The sequence below is a fragment of the Megalops cyprinoides genome, chromosome 12 (assembly GCF_013368585.1).
Source record: "Megalops cyprinoides isolate fMegCyp1 chromosome 12, fMegCyp1.pri, whole genome shotgun sequence".
In the NCBI taxonomy this organism is placed as follows: domain Eukaryota; kingdom Metazoa; phylum Chordata; class Actinopteri; order Elopiformes; family Megalopidae; genus Megalops; species Megalops cyprinoides.
This window is the reverse complement of record NC_050594.1, coordinates 1,031,607-1,046,463: the sequence shown is the minus strand read 5'-3', so window position 1 is coordinate 1,046,463 and position 14,857 is coordinate 1,031,607. Positions and strand designations below refer to the sequence as shown.

General features: G+C 50.4%; 1 protein-coding gene across 4 annotated transcripts in view; it reads left to right on the top strand.

Annotated features, from left to right (window-relative positions):
- The window catches only part of LOC118787275 (RNA-binding protein Nova-1), a 98,256-nt gene extending 84,779 nt beyond the window's left edge, over positions 1-13,477 (top strand). For all 4 annotated transcript variants that reach the window (XM_036542785.1, XM_036542784.1, XM_036542787.1 and 1 more), the window contains one exon: positions 12,448-13,477. In XM_036542785.1, the coding sequence (XP_036398678.1) occupies positions 12,448-13,455 (1,008 nt within the window). In that variant the 3' untranslated portion in view covers positions 13,456-13,477. The remainder of the gene's footprint in view (positions 1-12,447) is intronic.
- Positions 13,478-14,857: the final 1,380 nt, after the last annotated feature.

Sequence of the window (14,857 nt, the reverse complement as noted above, 5' to 3'; positions counted from 1 at the left end):
TATGAAGAGTCCTCTCTATGTTTTCTGTAGTTCCATGTAGTTTTCTGTTTTGCATGGTCATTCCTTTTCGCCTGCCAAATTATCATTTTTTGCCACCTGTTCTTAATTTAGCCTTAATATTCTTGGATTGTGCAGTGAACTTCTCTCTGCGTCTTTGGAACAGGCCACAGGGTGATGGAGTTCAGACACAGCTGCGCTCTCTGGCCCGTGTAGCTGCAGCTCTCAGTATTCCCATTGTCAGTCTCAGGAAAGCGCTTCATCTGCTGTGCATGAGGAATTCTTTCAAACGGCAGCCGTCGAGAGGAAGCAGGAAGCAGGAAGCAGGAAGCAGTGACGCTCAGTATTCAGAACATTCACCTCAGATGATAGCATTCTGGTGGAGGGAGATATACATGGACCAGTGAGATGCACACTGGCACAGTGACACACTCGCTCTCTACGCAGTGAGGCGCACACTGGCACAGTGACACACTCGCTCTCTACGCAGTGAGGCACACACTGGCACAGTGACAACCAGGCTCTCTACGCAGTGAGGCACACACTGGCACAGTGACACACAGGCTCTCTACGCAGTGAGATACACACTGACACAATGACAACCAGGCTCTCTACGCAGTGAGGCACACACTGGCACAGTGACACACACGCTCTTTACGCAGTGTGAGACACACTGGCACAGTGACACACAGGCTCTCTATGCAGTGAGAGACACACTGGCACAGTGACACACACGCTCTCTACGCAGTGAGGCACACACTGGCACAGTGACACACACGCTCTCTACGCAGTGTGAGACACACTGGCACAGTGACACACACGCTCTCTACGCAGTGAGGCACACACTGGCACAGTGACACACTCGCTCTCTACGCAGTGAGGCACACACTGGCACAGTGACAACCAGGCTCTCTACGCAGTGAGGCACACACTGGCACAGTGACACACAGGCTCTCTACGCAGTGAGATACACACTGACACAGTGACAACCAGGCTCTCTACGCAGTGAGGCACACACTGGCACAGTGACACACAGGCTCTCTATGCAGTGAGAGACACACTGGCACAGTGACACACACGCTCTCTACGCAGTGAGGCACACACTGGCACAGTGACACACACGCTCTCTACGCAGTGTGAGACACACTGGCACAGTGACACACAGGCTCTCTACGCAGTGAGGCACACAGATGCGGTACGCAGTAGGACACACACTGGCACCCACCTGCCCTCCCCCCGGGGTGTTTGTGTGAGTCCGCAGGCGCACGGACACTTAACGGGCAGCATTGGAAGCTACTTCCCATTAACTCACACATTCATTGGGCGGCCATCCCACGCCCCATTGCGCCTGCTGCAGTGTGTCATTATTTGCTCGTTCCCGGAGCATTACTCTGGTGACACATCGAGAATCACTGTTGACTGCAGAAAACCATGAGCGATTGCACTTTGGACTCCTGTTCTCCCCACATTTCACAAGCAAATGGTGCAGTCTGTCCTCCTGTGCAAGTCCTCTTTCTCCTGGAAAAAAGAGGGGTTCTGTGGGGGCCAGAGCTACAGTTCCCACTGTCTCCTACAGATACTGTAGCATGTTACTGCATCGGTTATTTAATCTATGAAAACTAAATTCACCACGTCACCTGGATCTCTGCAGATCCCTGTGTACGGGGAGTTAGTTTGCAAGAAATATTAAACGGTTAAAAAAGTCTGTATCTGGAGCTGCTAAAACTCTTAAGTTGCATGAATCAGTTTAAATAGGCATTATCATCCTGAGTTATACAATATGACTATAAATGCATCTCCTGCAACTGTCATTTTTTCCTCATATTCAAAAATTACAAATGTGCAAAACAAATGACCTGTTTAAAACTGTAGTTATTTTACAGAAACAAGTTACCTCTCCTTAAATCTCCCAGCCCCCTTAATGTCTGTGTTTTTAAAGAGCTTTGTATGAAAATTAACCATTTTAATGCCCTGATTTTGTAACACGTTTGGATCACAGCTGTGCTGCTGGATTCATAATCAGCCAAAATGCGGCTGTCCTTGTATGAGAATCACACACCTGCAGATGGGTGGGACTAGGTGTGATGTAGCTGACAGTGCAGGGTGATAAAGAGAAATGCTAGCTATCATATGCGTTTCTTCCAGCAATCAGGTGAATGTCATGCTAAACAGGGCAACCTTTGACTTCCATAATGTCTGGTATTAAATTTCTTGCTGTTACCAGCTAGCTAAGGCTGGTTGAATAATTATAATTAAGATATTCAGCTCCCTATGTTTAATTTTAGATCTGTGTTACCTGTGTGTCAGAGCTGAAGAAGCTAGCTTCAGAAAGGTGTTTTTCTTCCTAAAATATGAACCATCTAGGAAGCTGTTCAACCAGGATAAAGTTATCCCACACCATCGGTAACCAGAAAACTGCTAAAGTTATCCTGCATCATCGACAGCCAGTGGCCCAATGAGCCGCAGAGAAACATCCTGACGTGCTGCTGTGTTCCTGCGGTGCTGTGGTGGCAGTGCTGTGAGGCTGTGATCTGATGCGTTTGAAGAGTGGCTGTAAATACCCAAACACCCTCTGATACCTTTACAAATATAATGTCATTCTGCAGATTGCTGGCTCTGTGGCTTAAATCTGTGAAGGCAGTTTTTCTGTTTGTGGTTTTTGTAAGTGGTGGGTAGCTGGCGTCTGGTGAATGGGTGAGTTGCAGGGCATTATGGGGGATTAGGAGCGGTGCGGTGCAGGGGGGTAAGCCCATTTAATGCCTTGTAAGATGACTAACTCTTTCAAATCAGACCGCTATTTTACAAACACCCTTTGAAGTGACACTAAAATAGCTCTAATTCGGCTGTATTTGTATGTTTCATTCAGTGCCTGTAGTCACAGGATCTGCGGGACACCAAGCAGCTACAGAGGTACCAGTTCTCCTTCAGCAACCATCTGAGCACACCTGTAATTACTGAGGTGATAACATGAAGAATACATCTCAGAATGGACACTATAAAGTATTAAATTAACTACCATGATTTCACCAGCCGTCAACAGCAGAGAATTATCAGGCTTGCAGGCCTGGTCTGGTTGCACACGTTTGCTACCCTGATACTATTATAACATGATCTTGTGGTTTATGTCTGAATTTTCAGTTTTGAATGTATGTCGTTGTGAGCCATAACCTACCTGCTCAGCCAACCTGATTTACCACAGCAAAAGTTATATTTAAATTAATTCCATCAAAATGTGTGTGGATGTGGCAGAAATCTCAATAACAGAGTGTATGGAAAAAATGACCATCTGCCAAATAGTCCTTTCCTACAGGCACATATATGTTTGCATCTGGGGCTCTAGCATTAAAAGTTATTATGCCAATAATTCTCTGGAAAGTCACTGGCTGGCCTGGTGGACAGCAGAGGTTGAGTTATCATCGTTTCAGCATTATCAGCGGTGCTGTGTGGGGTGATGGGGGGGTTTTAGCTGCTGTATTTGCTGTGTGTTGGCAGTAAGGAATAGCTGAGCTCTGGTTCTAGGCGGGCGTGTGCGCTGTGGCCTTGGGTCGAGGGCCGAGTGTGTGTCCGGCTGCACCGCACAGCACAGACTGAGGCCGTCGATTACCACTTTGCGCGAGACGAAAAGGTGATTAATGGTTTTCCAGAGCGAATGGGGGCAGTGAAGTGTGGTGGAGCTCTGCTGTGTCTTGCACATGCTGCTACCCCCCATACAGAGACCCCTCTGCCTGCAGCTGATTGGCTGCTCCCCCAGACAGAGAGCCCTCTGCCCGCAGCCGATTGGCTGCTCCTCCATACAGAGACCCCTCTGCCCGCAGCTGATTGGCTGCTCCACCATACAGAGACCCCTCTGCCTGCAGCTGATTGGCTGCTCCCCCAGACAGAGAGCCCTCTGCCCGCAGCTGATTGGCTGCTCCACCATACAGAGACCCCTCTGCCTGCAGTTGATTGGCTGCTCCCCCAGACAGAGATCCCTCTGCCTGCAGTTGATTGGCTGCTCCTCCGTACAGAGATCCCTCTGCCCGCAGCCGATTGGCTGCTCCTCCGTACAGAGACCCCTCTGCCCGCAGCGGATTGGCTGCCTCTCCTCAGTACAGGGCCACTGAGAGAGACCTCTGACTGCCCCCGATTGGTTGGCAGCCATCTCCTATTGACCACTCCTCTCTGAGTGAGCGCTGCAGCTGGACGCGCCGTTCAGAGGTGGCGGTTGGCATGGACATAGTGTGGGCCCGGCGGAGAGCTGAGCAAAGCCTGGCGGCTGTGAGGCTGCGCCCCATACGCCAGCGTCTGACCGCCAGCGGTGTGTCCACCACTGCGCCTAACCCGCCGCTGCGCCTAACTCACCGCTGCACCTACCCCACCACTGCACCTACCCCACCACTGCGCCTAACCCGCCGCTGCGCCTAACTCACCGCTGCGCCTACCCCACCGCTGCACCTACCCCACCGCTGCGCCTAACTCACCACTGCGCCTACCCCACCACTGCGCCTAACTCGCCACTGCGCCTAACTCGCCACTGCGCCTAACCCGCCGCTGCGCCTAACTCGCCACTGCGCCTAACTCGCCACTGCACCTAACCCGCCGCTGCGCCTAACCCGCCACTGCACCTAACCCACCGCCTATAGTTCAGAGTTCTGTGCTCTCAAGTGTTTTTTGTTGTTTTTTTTAGCACACAAAAACAGAATTGAACTCTTTATTGATTGCATTTTATTGCCCTGGCAGTGGGCGCACTGTAGAGATTTAACTCCCCCATCAAAATGTAATGAGGGCAGTTCAGCTCTGGCAGATTTTAATGTGCTTTCTGCAGAACAAGGTCACCCGACTGAATTTATCACCACGGCAAATTACTGCTGCGATGGCCTGAGAGAACGGGGGGAACTGCTTACTGTGCGTGCGTGCGTGCGTGGGAGGGTGCGTGCGTGGGAGGGTGCGTGTGAGGGTGCGTGTGAGGGTGCGTGCGTGCGTGGGAGGGTGCGTGCGTGCGTGTGAGGGTGCGTGTGAGGGTGCGTGTGAGGGTGCGTGCGTGCGTGTGTGTGAGGGTGCGTGCGAGGGTGTGAGGGTGCGTGCGTGTGTGTGAGGGTGCGTGCGAGGGTGTGAGGGTGCGTGCGTGTGTGTAAGGGTGCGTGCGTGTGTGTAAGGGTGCGTGTGAGGGTGTGTGTGAGGGTGCGTGTGAGGGTGCGTGCGTGTGTGTGTGTGAGGGTGCGTGCGAGGGTGTGTGTGAGGGTGCGTGCGTGCGTGTGAGGGTGCGTGCGTGTGTGTGAGGGTGCGTGCGTGTGTGTGAGGGTGCGTGCGAGGGTGTGAGGGTGCGTGCGTGTGTGTAAGGGCGCGTGCGTGTGTGTAAGGGTGCGTGTGAGGGTGCGTGCGTGTGTGTGAGGGTGCGTGCGTGTGTGTAAGGGTGTGTGTGAGGGTGCGTGCGTGTGTGGGAGGATGCGTGCGAGGGTGTGAGGGTGCGTGCGTGCGTGTGAGGGTGCGTGCGTGCGTGTGTGTGAGGGTGGGTGCGTGCGTGCGTGTGAGGGTGCGTGCGTGCGTGTGAGGGTGCGTGCGTGCGTGTGTGTGAGGGTGGGTGCGTGCGTGCGTGTGAGGGTGCGTGCGTGCGTGTGTGTGAGGGTGCGTGCGTGCGTGTGAGGGTGCGTGCGTGTGTGTGAGGGTGCGTGCGAGGGTGTGAGGGTGCGTGCGTGTGTGTGAGGGTGCGTGCGTGTGTGTAAGGGTGCGTGCGAGGGTGCGTGCGTGTGTGTGAGGGTGCGTGCGTGTGTGTGAGGGTGCGTGCGAGGGTGCGTGTGTGCGTGCGAGCGTGGGAGGATGCGTGTGAGGGTGCGTGCGTGCGTGTGTGTGAGGGTGCGTGCGTGCGTGTGAGGGTGCGTGCGTGCGTGTGAGGGTGCGTGCGTGCGTGTGAGGGTGCGTGCGTGCGTGCGTGTGTGTGAGGGTGCGTGCGTGTGTGTGAGGGTGCGTGTGTGTGTGTGAGGGTGCGTGTGTGCGTGCGTGTGTGTGAGGGTGCGTGCGAGCGTGGGAGGGTGCGTGCGTGCGTGCGTGTGTGTGTGTGAGGGTGCGTGCGTGTGTGTGAGGGTGCGTGCGTGTATGTGAGGGTGCGTGCGTGTGTGTGAGGGTGCGTGCGTGTGTGTGAGGGTGCGTGCGTGTGTGTGAGGGTGCGTGCGTGTGTGCGAGCGTGGGAGGGTGCGTGCGTGTGTGTGAGGGTGCGTGCGTGTGTGTGAGGGTGCGTGCGTGTGTGTGAGGGTGCGTGCGTGTGTGTGAGGGTGCGTGCGTGCGTGCGTGCGTGCGAGCGTGGGAGGGTGCGTGCGTGTGTGTGAGGGTGCGTGCGTGCGTGTGTGTGAGGGTGCGTGCGTGCGTGTGTGTGAGGGTGCGTGCGTGCGTGTGTGTGAGGGTGCGTGCGTGCGTGTGTGTGAGGGTGCGTGCGTGCGAGGGTGCGAGCGTGGGAGGGTGCGTGCGTGTGTGTGTGTGAGGGTGCGTGCGTGCGTGTGTGTGAGGGTGCGTGCGTGCGTGTGTGTGAGGGTGCGTGCGTGCGTGTGTGTGAGGGTGCGTGCGTGCGTGTGTGTGAGGGTGCGTGCGTGCGTGTGTGTGAGGGTGCGTGCGTGCGTGTGTGTGAGGGTGCGTGCGTGTGTGTGAGGGTGCGTGCGTGCGTGCGAGCGTGGGAGGGTGCGTGCGTGTGTGTGAGGGTGCGTGCGTGCGTGTGTGTGCACACCAGTGCGGCATGTCACTCCAGGGGTATGAAGAGGCTTCATTTTATTGGCCAGTGGTCTTGCACAAAAGTGTGTGAGTGGTTGTCTTGGATTAGAGCTAATCAGTGAAATATCCTCATTGTGCTGTACATTTATGAGTACTTTAATGAGCTCATTATTAGCACCTTGAAACGCTGGAGGCTTGAAATATACAGTGGAGCTTCCTGCAGCCGTTTAGTAGTTAAAAAAACAAGTTGTGCTCTGGAGTTGACCATAGAACATTACTTTAATAAAGTGAAGGAACAGACAATATTTTTTAAAATGCAACAGCTGTAAACGTGGAAATGAATTTTTTGGACATCCCTGTCCCAAGTTATATAGTTATACACAGAAAGTCAGACTGGATCTAACCTCTTTCCCATGAGGAAACCTCAGACCCCCTGTCTCTGATCATGGCTGTGCATAAAAGCAGAGCAGTTCTGTCCTTACACATTTGCTTAGAGTAACTGCCTATCCAGAGTTACGCACAGAGTTACTTAATGTGGATTAAGTATGTAGCTCACAACAGTTTTGTCGAGTCCACGTCTATGAGTGCGACCGAAGATCTGGTTTGAAGCCCGATTTCATCATCATGTTACCGCACTGTGAGCAGTGGTGTGGTACGACTCGAGCACACCTCCAGCAGAAGAGAGAGAGGATCTCCCCTCTCTCTCTGCACTGTAAAAACACAGCTGTATCCGAGCTTTATGGTTGTCATGGGAGCCACACGTTTCTGAGAGCAGTGTGCAGACAACTCTGCTTGTGATCTGGGATATAGATCTTTGGCTTTTGGAGGCAGATTTTGTCAGGTCTGGGCCTTAAATCACTTTTCCCTCAAACACCCGTCAGCTTCTCTGCAGCTTGAGTTTGCCAGGCTCTCACGGTGATCTACCCAGCTTATTCAGTTATGTTCCACCTGCAGATGTTATTTCAGAATGATCCGATCTGCACCAACATCACGGTTTGAAGGCTGTCTTTGCACCAGCTTCAACCCCCACCCTGCATCCCCCCCCTCAGCATATTACCTTTTTTTTAAATAATAGTAATAATAATACCGGGAACCAGAGCCTCCAGTGTTGCGGGTTCTCCGCAGCGGCACTGACGGTCTCTCCTGCACAACGGCACTGACGGTCTCTCCTGCACAGCGGCACTGACGGTCTCTCCTGCACAGCGGCACTGACGGTCTCTCCTGCACAGCGGCGCTGACGGTCTCTCCTGTCCCTCCGCTGAGGATGCTCTGGGAGCACTGGCCAGCACCCCATCACCCCCCCACCCTCCAAACGGACGCAGTGCTCGAGCCCAACTGCCTCTGCTCTGTACCTCACTGTGTACGTTTCCCCACTGAGCTATTCCAGCAGGAGCAGATTGAGAGCTCCATGTCACATTCTGCCTTTCTCTTCTTCACCGAGAATTTAAAGCGTTTGTAAAGAGCTGGGGGTTAATTGGTAGCCTAGGACCTTAATCACTGTGGGTCTCGCTTTGAGTGGCTGCACTCTCTGTGCGGCTTTTCCGGGGTTTAATCCTGGAGCTGCGCATCTCTATCAGAGCGTTACCTTTACATCCACAGGCCCCGTGAACTTGAAACCTGCTGTGATATACAGCCAGCGTGCTCCTGCCTGCTGTTCACAGTGCAGACAGGGACAGGGAGAAAGCACAGCAGATACTCAGGGGTTGCATGATTTTTATGAGACAGTGTGAGCGTTTCTGAGTAGATCTGATTGAGATAATGGTGTATAGATTATTAATCAGGCGGGGGTTGGAGCTGTGCACCAGCTGCTGCGCTGGCTCTGGAGACACAGCAGGCTTCACTCTGGACGAGATGTCAGTGCGCAGGGGAGCTCTCCCCACCACATCAAAGGCCAGCCGCGCTGCTTCAGAGAGCTGGGAGAGCACACAGCCAGCACGCTGTCAGCCTTGCTGTACACACACATACACACATACACAGACACACACAGACACACACACACACACACAGACACACACACACACACACACACACACACACTCACACTCACACTCACACTCACACTCATACACACACACACACACTCATACACACACACACACACACATACACACAGACACACACATACACATACACACACACAGACACACACAGACACACACACACACTCATACACACACACACACACACATACACACACACACACACACACACATACACACACACGTACACGTTGTTATAGCCTTACCCTTCGATCCATTGTGACAACAGTGTCTGGTTCAGTCAGTGTTTTGGTGATGTCAGTGTTTTGGTGACGTCAGTGTTTTGGTAAATTGAGCGTTTCATTCAAATAAGCCAGTGAAACAGGATCAGCCATTGAGCTTTTGACAGCAAATAGTTGAACCTTTTCTTTTAGTTTTTTTTTTTTGGGAAAAGTAGAAATAAAACATGCAGTATCTCCCACCTCCCTCCCAGAGCAGGGAAACCCTGCTCCACTCCTCAGATCCCATCAGCCTTCAGCCGCGTGAGGCCCTCTTTCATCTGCGAGAGAACAGCAGCTTTAATGAAGACAGTACCAGGGGACTCCTCTGTTTAAAAACCTCTCTTTGCTGTTACACACCTGAGCCTTTGAGTGGAGCATCACTGTGCAGCTTCACTGTGCTTCCTAGAAGATGATGATGAATTCTGTCAGCTGGACTGGAACTGATGTCTCTCACTGTGTATTTATCCACCACACTGAGGAGCCCACTGTCTTATCAGTGAAGTTCAGAAGAAATAAAATCAGAAGCATAAAAATATTAATGTATTTTAAAGGTTTTTGAGGTTGTACAAACAAAGGAAGAATTTTTTTATCATACACGTGCAAACACCAGGAAATGTCCAAAAACATTTAAAAACTGAGTAACTGTGGATTGAGGTAACATTTCAGGAATGCATTAAAGCATTTTTTGTTGTGTAATTCAGCCCACACTAAAACCTGAGATTAAGGATAAGTGCAGCAGCATGCTCTCATTCATTGCATGCATTTTTGCTAGTTGCTGTCAGTGGTATGTTACCATAGCTACCTGTGTAGTGTGAACTGTTCAAGTTGCAAGCTTACAAGCAAACACGTGGGATTTGGAGGGAAAAAAATGCAGAAATGCACATTTCGTAGCGCGATCATACGTGTCACATGCAGGCGTGTGTGTGTGTGTGTGTGTATGTTTGCGCATGTGTGCGTGTTTGCGCGTGCATGTGTGTGTGTGTGTTTGCGCGTGCGTGTGTGTGTGCGCGTGTGTGAGTGTGTGAGAGTGTGTGTGTTTGCGCCTGTGTGTGTGTGTGTGCGCGTGCGTGCCTGTGTGTGTGTTTGTGTGTGCATGAATGCAGTTCATGAGACAGCCTGTTTGTTAGGCAGTGTGCTGGGTGGGTGTGTAGTTAGCATAGTGTTTGCTGTTTCTGGGGAGATGGTTGGTGCTGCCATCAGCAGATAACCCTGCAGAGAATTCACATTTTGACATGAGTAACCCCACAGACTCTTGCTTTTGGTTACTTGTGTATTCTCCCTAATTTGTCAGTGCATAACCGATGCCTCATTGCGTATTCCCATTCGCAGTCTGTCACTGCACAGAGCTTCCTGTCTGCAAGTCCAGCTCTGCACATGTAAAACCTGACAGGAAGCCTTGGTTAAACACATGGCTAACCTGATTACGTCTGCTTCATTTGCCTGCTCGCGGGATATCCGAAGCCCTGCCGATACCTCTGCGCTCATCCCGGAGTCCATGAGGGGGAAACATTCTCTAACATGATATTATTAGAAAGGACAACTTTAACAGGAGCAAGCTGGCTATCTGCTCTCGGTCAGAGATCCCAGGAGCAGTCAGTCCCGGGATCACAGCTGCAGGGTCAAGGCCCACACTATGCTGTAGGACTAACAACCACTTCTGCCTCACTGACCACCTCCAGAGGCTCAAACCTGCCACAGCCGTGTTGTGACAATGTTGTGGACATTGTCATTGAACAGATTAAGTATTTCAACAATATTTTAGTTTAGGCTTTAAAGTGGTGGCTTGTATTATGTGTAAGCTAATACATAATCTGGGTATTCTGTGGTTAACTTCTCTAAAAAGCAGTTCTCATGCATTACCTATTGCGTTCAAGTTTAGCAATATGTCATTTTACTACGGTTTTAAGATGCTGAGATTGATATTTATCTCAGTTTCCTGAGACGTTGATTTTCAGCTGAATGCAATCGCTGCTGTAACTGAAGCACGCTGATGTGAGCTGTTTCATCATTGGGAGAAATTCATTCATTATCCGATGTCCTCAGATACGGTTCCAGCTTCCCTTTTAGCATTACAAATCACCACATGTTCTACAAATATTTTGCCCTTTTCAATATTATATATTTTTTCTTGTTCATGAATTATGCATATTGTTTACTAATGTAGTGGAAACTAACGCATTATTGATAGTGTGTCACTTACTGCGTTTGACGGGAAATTCATTGGTGATCTAATAAGAGGCAAAATACCATCATTAATTGTAGCAGGACCATGTGCGTGATGCAGTCATATTTACCAATAATAATGGAGGGCCATACAGTAACAAAAAACTGACTGTATAGTACTTTTTAGTTTACTTTTTTAGAAAGGATAGTTTTCATTTTTAGTTTGGTATCACATAAAATTGTATAGTCAAACAAGGATGGTGCCCTCACACTGAAATCCCTGTTTCCCTCAAACAGAGCAGTACCATTCCAAGATCATTTTATGTGTCATGCACAAAGTAAACTTCTCTAAGTAAGAAGTAAATATTGTTTTGAATAGCCTCTCTGAGTCAGAGCACAGAGCAGCCTTCCTGCAGAGGCTCAGAAGGCCAAGAGGAAATGTCAATATTTCATTTTGTTCATTCCTTATTACTCTGTCAGCATTTTGAAACAAACAAACCACCGTCCAGTGTCATAACGACTTCCTCTCAACTCCCTGCAACCTCTCTGCACCTCAGAATCACCGAATCAAACTCCCATAATCCCTTTCTGCAAGAAGAAAACGTGCAGATGTAACTACTCCCCATTTCTGCTCAGAATTACCACAATCTACTGTCTGTTTTCTTCCGGAGGAAATATGTGAATTCACAGACAAGCTTGAGAACAGATTTGTTTTAAAAAATAAAACAATACAAAAAAAAAAAAAAATGAAGTCAATTGTTCCTGCCATCTCTGAGTCCCAACAGTACCTAATGAACTGGTATTTGCCATTTCCTTGATAACCATGAAGTTAATCTGTTCCAAGTTACCCTTCTGCTTTGGCATCAAATGCATATTATGTTTCACTTCTTTCCATTTTGAACATGAAAGTGGATTCCATTTCCCCTCAGCAAATTGCCTGGTCATGCTTGGGTAATTCGTGCTGATGGATTCTCCTTGTGGGAGAAAGTAGATAAAAGGCCGCACATTCGCATGCCTGTAAAACTTCTCTGCACACACAACATAACATCTTAGAGTTGAAATTACTAAGAAACGGCGCACTGCACTTGAAAAAGGGACACTTGCTGTGCCCTCTATAGCAAGGCTTTATGTTACAGAGGCTTGCATCTATACAGACCCCTAGAGGCTGTTGGGGGTACTGCAGCGTTTGAGCAGTGAGAAAAGCCAAGACTGTCAGTTCACTCCTGAAGCCATGCCAAGAACAGGCCAGCGCTATGACTTATATAGTTTTGGATTCTGTAGCCTTGGCAGGTCCTTTCGCTCAGACTGAGGTAATTTATTTGGCTTTTTCTCCTCCTCCCTTTCTACAGGTAAAGATAATTGTTCCCAACAGCACAGCAGGTCTAATCATTGGGAAGGGTGGTGCCACAGTGAAGGCTATAATGGAGCAGTCGGGGGCGTGGGTGCAGCTGTCGCAGAAACCCGACGGGATAAACCTGCAGGAGCGGGTGGTGACTGTCAGCGGGGAGCCTGAGCAGAGCCGCAAAGCTGTGGAACTCATCATCCAAAAGATCCAGGAGGACCCCCAGAGCGGGAGCTGCCTCAACATCAGCTACGCCAACGTCACGGGCCCGGTGGCCAACTCCAACCCCACGGGGTCCCCCTACGCCAACACTGCCGAGGTGCTGCCCACCGCCGCTGCCGCCGCCGGCCTCCTCGGACACGCCAACCTGGCGGGCGTGGCGGCCTTCCCGGCGGTGCTGTCCGGCTTCACCGGCAACGACCTGGTGGCCATCACCTCCGCGCTCAACACTTTAGCCAGCTACGGATACAACCTCAACACGCTGGGCCTGGGTCTCAGCCAGGCGGCAGCTACGGGGGCCCTGGCCGCTGCGGCCGCCAGCGCCAACCCCGCGGCGGCAGCGGCAGCAAACCTGCTGGCCACCTATGCGAGTGAGGCCTCCGCCAGCGGCAGCTCGGCCGGCGGCTCGGCAGGCACATTCGCGTTAGGTAGCCTGGCAGCTGCCACTGCTGCCACCAACGGATACTTTGGTGCTGCGTCTCCGCTCGCGGCCAGCGCCCTGCTGGGCTCCGAGAAGACCACGGACGGCTCCAAGGATGTGGTGGAGATCGCCGTGCCCGAGAACCTGGTAGGCGCCATTCTGGGGAAAGGTGGGAAAACGCTGGTAGAGTACCAGGAGTTGACTGGTGCAAGGATACAGATCTCCAAAAAGGGAGAGTTTGTCCCGGGAACACGCAACCGAAAGGTGACGATAACGGGAACGCCAGCCGCCACGCAGGCCGCCCAGTATTTGATAACTCAGCGAATCACGTACGAGCAAGGGGTTCGAGCCGCCAACCCGCAGAAAGTGGGCTAGCCTCCACACTCACTCTGTCAGATCCCTCCTTTATCATTTTCAAGAAGGATGTACTGTATTTTGAAGTAATGTTTTTTTTGTTTTGTTTGTTTGTTTGTCTTTTCTTTTAATATATAATATGCAAATGAATGATATTATGTTGATGTGTAAATGTAAATAATGTGTTTTATCAGAGAGAAATTTTCTTGATATGTTTTAGTTCTCTACTTTGCTTGTGTATATTTGTATATTGTTTCTAGTGTGAGAAGATCTTAGCCTGCCATTTTACCAGCATTATTGTAGTTTTAAAAGAAAAACAACAATTGAATGTAGACAGGGATATGCGTATAGTTTTCAGTATTAGTTACAAACTAGAAATTAAGGCTAATTTAACTACTGTTAGATAGGGTGCGGTTGGGGTCGAGTCCCGAGAAGGAGCGAGGCCAAAGCACTGTCGCAACAGTCTTACTTCTTGCGTAAGGACATAGAGAAGTAGGAAAAATACTTTATGAATAAGAAACAAAAAAGCAATATAGTTGCAAAAGCACTGTAAAATATTTTAAGGTTAAAACTGTGGATTATTGTATTTGGTAAGTTTACAAATCAACAAAAGCACCGTCTCCCCTCTGAACTAGACGATGGATACATGCTGCCCCCGCTGGCCAGAACCCCCGTCCCTCGCTGTCCGTCCGGAGAGAGAAGTTCCTCTAAAAGTCTACACCCCCCCACCCCCCCCCCACCCCCAAGCCTGTCCCCCTAAACCCCCGTCCAGGTGTTGCCTCTTGAACAGCCCCACTCCTCTCCCCCAAAGCACTAAGTCACTACTGATCCCATTGTCTGGCCAGAAGCCCAGCCATTTCTCCATCAACATCCTCACTGTCTAGACACATCGCTGTTGATACAGTGGATCGGGAATTTTATAAGAAAAAAAAAAAAAACATGTGAAAGTGCCAACAAAAATGATGACAGCTGATGACTTTTTTTTTAAATTAAGTGCACGCTCGGTGATGCGTGTTGCATTTTAAGAGCTTCTATTTGGATATGTATAATTTGTCAACACTAGAAACATTAGTATTTGTGAATGTAGATTTTACTGTGAAGCTACCTGTGATGTTAGCTGTGTGGCCACATCAGTGGGGCCCTTGCAGCATGGTGTTAGCAGCCAGTGCAGTTTATACTACTCAGTACTTTGCATGTATGTGGAGCATTTTTATGTCACAGAAGCCAGAGAGTATTTTCCTGCATGCTTTTGAAGAAAAAAAAAAAAAACACGGGCAGCTCTTATCTCGAAAAGAGGTAACGTGCTTGCCCCCTCGATCCTTGAATAGGTTGTTATGTTCCGAGTTCGCCTTTTTCTCCCATGGGTCCCTGTAACTTCCTCACCTTCTCCTGTACCCTTCAGTTCCTGAGTGCCAACCTGTCC